At 39.7% G+C, this 12147-nt stretch overlaps 1 protein-coding gene across 1 annotated transcript in view; it reads left to right on the top strand.

The window, feature by feature from the left end:
* The window catches only part of LOC146620850 (netrin receptor UNC5D-like), a 283997-nt gene that overhangs the window by 196184 nt on the left and 75666 nt on the right, over positions 1 to 12147 (top strand). The window contains exons 9-10 of the mRNA XM_085367098.1: positions 1914 to 2099; positions 5509 to 5871. Coding sequence (XP_085223224.1) covers positions 1914 to 2099; positions 5509 to 5871 — 549 coding nt within the window. The remainder of the gene's footprint in view (positions 1 to 1913; positions 2100 to 5508; positions 5872 to 12147) is intronic.

Raw genomic sequence — 12147 nt, 5'->3', positions numbered from 1 at the left:
ACTGCCTCAATTATCGCCATTGAAGTGGTTCTTTGCGTTCTGAAACCATACTGACCAACATTTATTATTTGATGTTTTTCAAGGAATTTTTCTAATCTTGAATTAAAAAGTTTTTCTAGAATTTTTGAGAATTGAGGCAGTAGAGAAATAGGCCTATAATTGGTAAAACTGTGTTTGTCATTACTTTTATATAGTGGTATTACTTTCGCAATTTTCATTTTTTTGGAAAACAACCAAAAATCAAGCATTAAAAACAATCAGGGTCAAAGTGGTAAAGCATTACTAAAGCAAGATGCATGTAGCCCAAGCAGTTTCAAACAGGAGCCTTGTAGTGACAATCTGAAAAATCTGAGGACAATTGTGAGTTATTTTTAACGACTCCAAAACAATTTAAATACATAAATAAATAAATAAATAAATAATGAAATTGTATTTCTAGTAAGACACTTACTAGTATAGTAAGTATATTTTAAGTAAAATTATGGATGGAGTAAGAAGACCTACAGTGCTATTAAAGTGCTACAGTCAAGTAGATATCTTTTGATATCAACTTGACTGTAGCACTGTAGCTTCTCTAGCTGCCATGTGAATATTGGATGTCATACCTCATTTCCTCCTTCTTGCTTTATTTTCATACTAACCCAAAACTTGCTTGAATTGGCTCTTGTATGTCCACATAATAACATCATTTTCTCCACTGTTTTTCTCCATCTCATCTTCACTCTCTGTGGGTCTTTATTATCACAACTAAGGCGATGCTCTTTTCTACACAACATTAAGGAAAAAGTCTTTCACTGGGTCAGCTTCTTTCTGTTTAGGTAAAGTGATTCATTTACAGAAAAATAATATTAAAACTGAAATTATATCCTGCAAATTAATAAAATGTGGCTGATAAAATTATTTACATTACAGTCTTAAAGGATCTGTGGGTAACCTTGGTATTAATTGTTAAGTGAGCTGTTGTTCCTTGCTTGTGGCACTACACTGCAAGCTAACATCGGATAAAAGAGTGAGAGTGATAAGACGTATATTAGATGGTGCTGATCTACACTATCATGGTGTATTGTGCAATGTAGGTCTACAACAACTTGAAGAACATTGCACATACTGTATCCCTCAGTATCAGTATAATAGCGCAAAAATAGTTTGCAGAATCTAAATGCTAGTCTTGTTTTTGTTTAACACTATTAAATGATTATATTACAGATACGATTTTGTGAAAATTCAAGCTATCTACAGCTGGTAGCTAAATACTATCTAGCTGTGAGAGTCTGGTTCCTAATGTTAGTTGATAAAGTATTCAATTTGGATAGCTACAGTGAGTTACATAGATTAGGTTTTGAGGTTTGGGTAAATTCGTTGACAAAATCATCAACACTCAGCAATGCAGCTAGCCGGTTAACCTAACCTTATTTTCTTGCTAAACTTGTCACTACCAAAGTAGTTTCTCCATTTTTCTCCATTTGTTTACTTTTATAGCTGACGCTGAGCTCCAGTTCCATTAGACTGAAGCTTGGCCATAAATGTTGAATTTTGTTGACCTATTCAGTATTGGACAGGAAAAGTGTTAGATTATTGCAGCAGAACATTGTATTCCAAGCATTTCTCATCTTTTGAACCCACAATACAACTATGCTGCCCACAACTGAGTTTGAGATTGTTTCAGTTATGTGTTGGACAGTATCTAATGTAGCCTTGACCCACAGTCACAGTGGTATTGCTCTTTTTAAACATTGTTTAGAGTACCTAAACAATGAATTAAAGCACTGATTATGTTGAATTTGAGCAACATAAATGGACATTGATTGCCTGGCCATTATTTTGTCCTATTCCCTTAGGCCATTACTTGAAGTGCTTCTTGAGGAATAAGAGAATTGAAGGTAGCCATTTTTTGTGTGTGTCTTGTGTCTCAGGTATGGAGAGCTCCAATGATGTGGCTCTGTACTCAGGCCTTGGAGCCGGCATAATCACCGTTGCAATCCTTGTGGTGGCTGTCATGCTGTACAGGAAAAATCACAGCGAGTACGGCGTGGACGTTATTGACTCCTCTGCGCTCACCGGGGGTTTCCAGTCTTTCAACTTCAAGAACACCAGACAAGGTAAGAGAGTGCCTTCGACTGCGTGTTGACACGAGACAGCGACCACAAGGCCAAACGGCAGCATCATCACAGACCTTTCTGACAGGGCCACCAGGTGATTGATGGCATTTGTTTGCATCAAGCAGAATGTGTGCAGCCTCCCTATCTGCTTAGGATTTATCCCTCCATAATCAGCGAAAGAACTAGTCCTTCTATTTTGACAGACCTGCTCGTCTGTTATTGTGAAGTGGTAGATAATCAATCTCTGATAGACACCTATACTACCACCCCTCCTCCCTGCAGACCACACATTTGAATGTCAGGCAACCAATATTCTCCATTAGATTACACTGGCCTAAGCCACTGATGGGTATGGAACAGTGAACATCAATTCAATTTCTGTTGGGTGCAGCGGTAACTTTGGTTGACGACTGTGGCCATCTCAGACAGCCTCGCTACAGGCATCCACATGACTGTTCCTAACACTTCTGGGTTAGTGCATGTGATAGCCATGGCGCTGACAGGTGATTCATCCTCAGTGCATCCGTGAAGAGTCCCATTAGGGGCCTACACTCTACCCCACAGCACCTCCAAGGCCTAGGGAGCCGGTCTAGCCCCACCCGTTGTCATGGCATTGGAAAGGTGCGAGACAAAACACCAGGTCTACATTCAGCAGGTCATTAATCCTATTTAAATAGGCCAGTTCTCCTTACAGCCTGCCTGCTGTGCCCTCGACCAGCCACAATCACTCCTTTCCATTTTCTATTGAAATGTAGAACACCTTCTTCCACATCTCTTTCCCGCAGTTTCTTTTGAAGGAAGTTGTTGAGGCATTTTATACAGGCCTGCTTGTTAAAGTTTTACAATCCTTTGTATAAACATGGCAAGAAATTAAATGCTTCCTTGAGGATGGAAAGACCTTACAAAGTTTTTGTTTAATTGTATCTTAATAGCATTTTCATGCCCAATAATTACTAGCAAGAATTTTTTTTAAAGAAGTTCTTAAATGCTTTCGGATGGCTCTCTGCTATCAGAGTGCAGAATGAGTCTTTGGACCTGAACCTGTCTCTGTGCATTACTTCTCCTTCTGAGTGATTTTTAATCAGAAGCCCAATTCCAAACCTATCCCTCAAGGTATTCAACCTGAGGTACATTTCATTAACTTCTCTCATCTCACCACTGCCATTCCATTTTCACTGCGCCATTCTTAAAGATGCACACTCAAGCGATAATCAGATCATTCTCCACTCGACCGGAGGGGAGAAAATTTAGCAGTGATCGAATGTCAGCTGCAGAGGGGTAATGTCCACCAGAGTGCGGCTCTGACCAAGAGCCAGAATATCAGCAGAGCTGCCTGTGGGTTCACTTGAAATGAAAAATGCGTCTTTTTTTTTTATCAATTTCTTTGGGAACATCATCTTTAGTGGCAATTACCAGGTAATGTTACCTGCATCATATGTGCTGGTGCTTTGTCATCTGGAATGCAGGCACTAGAGTGGTGAATGATAAAGTATGTTAAATCTGCAATGATATTAATACAGTATACTGCAGTGGTTTCCACATGGTACACAGAGGCACACTGCTGTGCTGTGAGCAGAACTGTAAATGGTAAATGTACTGGTTCTTATATAGCGCTTTTCTACTCTATCTGAGCACTCAAAGAGCTGCTGAGGATTTTGTAACAATATATTATTTTGATATAGTTTTGTAATATTTACTTCATGAACATGGTTCATGCTTTTGCCACATGGTGAGGAGAGTATGACACCATACTCAAACTGTGGAGGGAAAACTATAATTTTCTTGTATTTAACAAAACATAACAAACCAACAGTGCAGACAACCCATTAGACCTTGTTTTTTGGTAATGGAAATGCCAAATTTTAGATGGAAAAAATGGTTGATGGTGTTTTTTGTTTTGTTTTTCTTGTTTTTTTGTTATGTCAGTCCTACACTCGCTTTCTGGCTCTCTTTTTGGACTTCATTGTTTCAGTTTTTTCAGCTGACTTTCTCCTGCTTTTTGATTTTTGTTTGTTGTTTCCCCCCTTAGCAGTGCAGGCTTCTCTTTAACAACAACCTGTTTCCTTATAAAGACAAATAGAGACATGGCAGTATGCACATTGTAGGTGTAGCAACCACAAGCTGTTGATACAGAAACTGATTCACTAACATATTCTAACACTAACAGAACTGACCACGTTTCACAAAAACAGTGGTAATTTTTCAAGTGAACACATCTTTGCTCAGGGTACAGGGTACTCGGGTTACCCTTCCTGCCATCATCTTAAAAGGGATTTATATGTTCTCCTGGAATTAAACCAGCAACCTTTTAACTGTGACAGGAAAAAATAAGGGATAAAGTTTTGAAAGAATAAGTGAAAAAGCAACACACACTCCAAGATCCTCATCACAAATCACATACCAGGTAATTAATGACTTCCCTAAAAATAAAACAACATTAGCCTCCTGCTTTGCACCCCTCGCCTGGCAACAGCTGGGCAGCAAGGACTCAATGACTTCACTGTTATCTTGGCTGGCTCATCGAGGGGCACAGCACGTCTGCCAAATCGATGCGGCGTGCTCCTTGCTCTGTTTGGCAGCGTCGTCAAATCTAATGGTCACAGATGAAGACGCCTCCCTCTCACCTCCCTCAGTAGGCTGCTGCTGGGTTCATGCTGGGAGATGAAGGACTCCCCTCATTTACAGAGCGGTCACATAGATCCTCGTGGCCCTCCCTCCTGTCCTTCAGGAGGACAACTGGGTGTCCAGAGGAGCTGACTCCAGCAGATGGATTATGGAGATCAAGCTGTGGGTGTGCTTGGTAATTAAATCTAACGCTCTGACCGTGGCTCAGAGCCCTGGACCTTCTGTCCAGGTTGTGCTCCCTTACCTCTGATGTAGCGGCTGCCTGCCCGGGCATGTTGTTTTAATTGCTGCTGGAATTTCATTGGTCAGCTGCAAGAATTTTCGAGCGATGTGGCCTTTAAACCTGAACTGACCTGGATCAGTGCTATCTGGGGACATCCAGATATTTGTATTAATTTTAAATATTAACGCTGATTTTAATATTTTGTTCTTTTTTTTTTGGTGAAATGACAACTCAGTTGAATGTAATCTGCTGCACTGTGCTGCAGACAGAGAGCCTGGATAATATTTAATTTAAGTAAGATGTTTTTCAGCTTTTAAACATCTTTGAATTTCTTCTTCTTCTTCTTTTTTCTTTCCTAAATCAAGGCATTAAAAAATACCAGAATCGTACAATCTTGACCTTTTTTAGTTGTATCTGGGACAACAGTGAATTTCATTATCCCATGTGAGTGCTGTTTAGGTAGGGCTTTGATTCATTAGTTAAATGAGTTCCCTGCCTAATACAGGTCCCTTGTGAGCAGGGCTTCTAGGTGACTTGTGTGCTGTCTTTCCATCTCTGTAGGAAACCCGTTGCTTCTCAACTCCTCCATGCAGCCAGACTTAACAGTGGGCCGGACATACAGCACTCCCCTCTGCTTCCAGGACAGCACAGATAAAGAGCTCTTTGACCCCCTGCCAGACATCAAGGTCAAAGTTCAGAGCTCCTTTATGGTTTCACTAGGTGTGGCCGAGAGGGCGGAGTTCCACGCCAAAGCCCCAGCCGAGACCTTCCCGCGAGATCTGAGCCGGGACTATTGCAGCACCATGGACAGAAGGAAGAAGGGCCTGCTTACCCTCAATGGGCCCTTCAGCTCCTGCAAAGAGCCGCTGAGGACCACCGGTGTGTTTGGTCACCATGGAGGGAGGCTGGTTGTGCCAAACACAGGTGAGCTTTACAGAAAAGTTGCTGGACTATCATGCAAAACCATAACCATAATTTTCCACCAATTTTCTTGCTTTAGTTTTTTTTTACTTCCTCTTATCTGTGCGTCTTGAAAGCATAGTATTTCTTTGTTGCAGTTCATTAAGACAAACAGCAGAGTGATTCTCTAGAAGGTGGGCAGGACTGCTTAGAAACAGGTCCCTATCAGTAATCAGCAACCATTTTAGCTTTCTTTTAAAACAGAAAATTATTACTGTCTTAACCAAAGTATATTCAGGGACCACCATATCAATGTATCATGAAAAAGAAAAAATGCTAGTGTGACACAGCAGATGCAATAGTAAAAGTATAACAAACCATCGATTGAATCAGAAACTATAAAGCAGGATTTATAGGTTACTGCTGATTGAACTTGAAGTTAAAGACCTCTTAGAATGCTGTATTTCTTGTTGTACGAAGCAGCTAGGGTGTTTCTCAGAGGTCAGCGGCTCACAGAGGGGAAATAAAAGATGCGATGTGTCTGTCAGTTTAGTGTGAAGGATTAATCTCTTGCCCTGACAGTAAAAGTGACTCAGCATTTGTCTGGGGCTTCCCAAATATGCATCACATGTTCTCAAGCCGAGATAAAGAAGTGCACACATAATGCAGATGCTAATGCCAAGTTCAGACTACACAGTGGAAGCTGAGAAGATGTAGAGCAGTGGGTCCAAAAATAAGCATAGGGCCCTGGGATACATTTTATCCCATGTAGCAACAACCACCGAAGCCACGTCTTAGACACCTTGTGACATTCTAACAAAAAGACAAGCCCGCCAGAACTGATATTTTTAACTTCTCTCGACCTCCTATGACAATCTCCACAATTTGTTTTGTGACGTTGACTAATAGGAGCAGAGAGCTTTCTGGCTTGCATGGCAAAAGAAAGAATCCAGAGAACAGGCAGCCCATACTGTTCCAACTGAAAGGTCCACAGTCACAGACCAGCCACTAGCATACACACGAATTTATGCGCAAGAATAGATTCTACATTTTGCTTTGGGTAGCTGGTTGCTGGACCATCCCTACTTGTGAAAGACTCTAAGCTCTGACCAGTTGAGGTCTGTCGTGTCGCTCTGACTCAAGTCACTGCAAGATCAGACAGAAATAGCTTGAATAGCTTAAAAGACCAACTCACTCCTAAACTCCAGGCACCCCAGAATATTAAGCTTATTTTTGCATTTCTTCAGAGTATTGTTTCAGAGAAATACATTGAGGAGTTAAAGTTTTTGTTGTCTAAGGATAACTTGTTTCCATTATCCATCTTTTAAACTTTTTTATGCTACAGTCACACTGGAAAAGAAAATTGTTGGCGACTGCAATGAACAAGTGACCTCTCACAGTCAATTGTTTCAAAGCGACTCTGGTGCGTCCAGACAGCAATAAAACAGCAATAAGGCGGAGTCAGTCTGATGGCAGACTGAGAGCAGATTTGTGACTGAATGGGGTCAAGCTGGCAATTACATGCAATCTGTCTGTGATAATATGGCAATTAACTGTGATAAATGGGCAAAAATCACCAATCTGTTGCCATCTACTTATGACGAAGTTCGCATTAAACTTCTGAAGTCAGAGTCAGCAGGAGGAGTGGAAGACTTAATTCTGGGGATGCTGGTTTTGGGTTGCTGATGTTTCCTTTCCCAGTGTGCTAACCCTAACCTCAATCCTACCCAATGCTCTGGGAGAGCAGCACCAACCACTACTATACAATCAGTTGGCAAGCTGTTGACTTAAGTCCTCTGTTGCAAAAAGACATGTCGCAGCCAAATTGCACTCATTGGCGCAGATGGACTCAGATTGATTGATGTGTGTTCGCAATCCGTCTGCATTTATAAGTTACACAAGATTATATGCAAACCTTTGCCAGTCTTTGTCCAAGAGAGATTGCATTCAAGTTGCCCCATGATAGTTTGGAGACAGGTTGCCTCCCACCAGCTGATGTGTACAATCACCTTGAGACTGAAAGGAATCCCTGCAACTACTTGTAGCTGGTTCCTGAATGTGAAGAAATTAATTGTAATCACTGGGCAACCATCAATTTGTCCTAGCTGCAAACAGGTTGCTGTTCTATTCTGGTGTAACAAAGCCAGGAGTGGTCACATGAATCTAGGATTTCTAGCTATGATCATGTTCAGATTAAAAAGGGGACAAATATGGACTGGCAGCAGTCACAGAATTTAAATGAAAAAACAAACAAACTATAACATATGAAAAATCCACCGAAGGTAAAAACATATAATACAAGCTGAAATCAACACAGCTGCTGTAGCCAAAGCAGCAGCCCGTGAGTGTGCATGGTAAGAAAAAGCATTGTACAATATGCATAGAATTATAAAGCACTATGAGTGCACTGGAAAAAGTGCTATAAATAAAGTCCATTTAAAGCCCGGAGGCAAGGCTGGCAGAAATGCTGACTGTGTCACTTAACAGGCTTATCAGCATCAGTGCCCCATCATTACATCAAGAGAAGATGTAGCTGTTGTTTGGTATTTGTGTTAAATTAATGTCTTTCTTTAATGTATTGCTCCTGTGGCAACCCTGGCAGTACTAACATGAGAGCAAGCAAACAGCAAATATAAAATCATTCAAACTACTAAAAAGGTTTGCTTGCAAATTTTATAAAAGGTCAGCAATTGCAAGGCTTAGTTGCCCAGCCATTCATATGTTAGCCTGTCTGTGTTCCCCCGTGGGAACTATCCCACCACCATGACACTGAAAACCTATAGTAAAACCTGAAGCCACGTTGGTCACTAAAAGCCCTTCTGTGAATTATTTATTTACCCTCAAACTCATTAATTTTCAACTGACTGCTTTTGTAGAATACTTTGAGTATAAAACTTAATCAATTTATAAGCGAAATTAAATGCAGGACTTGTGCTCTACCTACAGCTATACCTATAAAGAAACATGCTATATACACACAGATTTACAAATAGATGTTTCCTGAATCGATGTTGGATGTATATATATAAAGTCATCAGTTGGAAAGGACAAATAAAATGATAATGTAAATCACCTTGTCAAAGTTTGTTCTAAACAAATGGCACATATCATTACTATATGACAACTAGTGCATGAACACACTCCTTAGACCCTGTAAGCTGTTGCTAAGATCCATCTGTGCTGTTGCCAAGGCAGGTAGCTGTTTGTTATTCCTCCACGTCATTGCGAGCTCTCTCAGGCAAACGGGGGTCACGCTGTCATCGTGTCCTGCCAACACAAATGGCTGGAGGAGTCTGCGTGAACTGTGCCAACCACTTCACTTACAGCCCTCTTCTGTGGTCCTCCCATATACACGGTGGTGTTCTTCAGCCTGCATGGAGAGGTGAAGTGAAATCAGCCTCCCACGGTCGTCTTTCAGGCTGAAGGTCTGTGTGGAGAAGTCTTTGCTATCAAGAGCAGAACTCGCACGGTGTGTCTGCAGGGACTGCTGTTCATTAGACTGAACAGGCAGCCATACGCAGCACTTCACTGCAGATTACTGGAGTTCTCCAGTCACCTTAGTGATACAAACCAAAATAGCAACGTTCCTTACATCTGTTCAGCCATTTTTAAGGAGTGGATTCACACTACATCTCCCACACAAAATCAGGGGACTTGCAGCTTTGAAGAATTAATTAAAATTTCATTAGAAATGAAAGACCGTGCAGCTGATTCTGTCTTTGAAAACAATGTCCTAAATTACTCTGGATAATTCACAAACCCCACTTTCAGCATTTTCAGTAGCTGTACCTATTTTCTACCAAAGAAATAAATCCTTTCACAGTGGCCATGAAGCTTAAGGAAGCACTCTTAATCACTTTAAAGGTACTTTTGATTGTTTAAACTTTCTAAATGAACAAAAACTATGAGTCTCAGAATTATTTGAGATAGTGTTAGAATCTTTTTAAATTCTCTAAACACTTCATTTTCAAATAATTTTACTTTTCTGCCATTGATTTCATGGTTAGCGGTCTAAAATGGTCTTGAAGAAACTCACTGACAACAATACAATTACAAACAACATGAAATACAACTTGCTCTGCAGGAGACATTCTTTCTGTTGAAATATTGTGAATCCCAGTGCTGAATAATCCCATAGAATTCCCTGGAAAGAGGGATCATCCCTTTATAGTAGACATCTACCTGCCTGTGGTCTACCTAGCCTGTGGCCTCTCAATTAAATGCATCCAGAATACCTGAGAACTTCACTGCAAGTGTATACGAACACTAGATGATTCATACCGTGCCCAAACACATTAGACCCCCCCACACTCCAGTACGTGTGACTAGTGTGATCATTCCGTGCTGTGCCACGATGCAGTTAAGTGAACTGGGATCTGGTGAACATGGGTGTGGTTCAGTTGTACTGTGTTATGTAATCAATGTCTGCACCACATCACAGAACTCCAGTCATCCTCATCTACATCTGCCTCTGTAAAAGTCACATTAAGTAATTTACAAACATCTGAGCAGATCGCGTCTCACTGCTTCCCTAATTAAGTCATAAAAATCACAAACCTGGTGCTCTGCAAGATCATGTTTCAAGGGTGCAAATGTGTCTGAGAGAGAGAGAAAGAACGCATAAGAGGGATGAGTTGAGATGCTGAGACAAAGTGAAGTGCACTTGGGCCATGAAATGGCCGTGGAGGAGGTGTGAGTAGGTACACTGTTCCAAAAAATAGTAATGTCAAAGTATCTTACTGTATATTTTACAGTTTTGTACTGTCTTTCTAGAATATCATTAAATTTACATAAGTAGACTGTGATTTTACATGTCAAAAGTAATATGCATATTTAGATTTTGTAAAAATACATTCAGAAATGTATCATAATTTCACAAAAATTTGTCTGTTATGTGAGAGAATGATCTGTTAAATTCAAATGTAATACTATGGAAAAATATGTAAAATGATCAAAAATTAATGAGAATAATCAATCATTAAAGGAGTATCTGAATTATAATTTTGCTGAAAATTTCATGTCATCTAGGTCTGATTCAATAATTCAGAGGTAACAAGTGAAAATATAATTAATAGGAATAAAAACTAAAAAAAACATATAAAACATTGCATGGCCACGCTGTGCTAATTATATATTTTTAAAAATAAATGTAGAGGTAGGAATTGCAATTAATATAAATCTCAAAGTATTCACAACATTCTTGAACAGAAATAGGCCTCTACACCTGGGGTGAGGGTGTGACCATGAAAACAATGTGACATGGATGTTGGATGTTTGGACACATAATAACATGACGCTAAGCATCGGCCAATGAATGTGAACTAACAACAACAAGGTCGCGGGTATGGCTGCACTGTAGGAAAAAATCCTAATATAAAAGTATTTTACTGCATTTTACAGTAATGTTCTGTTCTTCTAGAATATCATTAAAGTTACGTAAATAGACTTTGACTTCACATTTTGAATGTAAATTAACGTTAAATCACTGTAATGTAATACAACATAATTTTCATGATTATTAAATGTATCTGTCTGTACATATGCATATTTAGATTGTTAAAATACATTCACAAATGTATCATGATTTCACAAATATCTGTCTGTTATTTGAAAGATTGAACTGTTGAATTCAAATGTAATGCTATGGAAAAGCATACAACATGATCCCTATAAGCTTGTGTTACATCACATAAGTATTATTATCATTGCTATTTAGGGCGATCGTGGCTCAAGAGTTGGCAGTTTGCATGTGATCAGAAGGTTGCCGGTTCGAGCCCCGGCTCGGACACTCTCGGTATTGTGTCCGTGGTCAAGACTCTCCGCCTACTGGTGATAGCCAGAGGGGCCGATGCTGCGATATGGCAGCCTCGCCAGCCTGTCTCAGAGCATGCAATCCATTATTATTTAAACCAACTGTTAACTGTATATTTCTGTACATTTATGTATTATGATTCATATTGCAACATTCAGTGACCTTGTTTATAGGTAATTTCATTGTTTGATCACGTTAAAATGTTCCTAATTTAATGTCTAAAAGCACTTGGAAAAGGCAGAATCCCATGTAAAATTTGCGCAACAAACTCTATTTTCATTACTGAAAATAACTGTATTTTCATGAGAAAGTTATTTTCTGTTATTTTACGGTAGTATTTTGGCGCCCCAGCTGCCGGAATATTACTGTTTTTTTAGGATTTTTTTTTCCCTATTTATAGATAATTTCATTGTTTAATCACATTAACATGTTCCTAATTTAATGTTTAAAATCACTTGAAAAGGCAATGTAAATTTACAGGGGTTTTT

The sequence above is a fragment of the Diplotaxodon limnothrissa genome, linkage group LG12 (assembly GCF_057381915.1).
Source record: "Diplotaxodon limnothrissa isolate DT_005_m linkage group LG12, D_limnothrissa_male_GT1.1, whole genome shotgun sequence".
In the NCBI taxonomy this organism is placed as follows: domain Eukaryota; kingdom Metazoa; phylum Chordata; class Actinopteri; order Cichliformes; family Cichlidae; genus Diplotaxodon; species Diplotaxodon limnothrissa.
The sequence above is the reverse complement of the archived record's forward strand: the minus strand, read 5'-3'. Positions and strand labels throughout refer to the sequence as shown.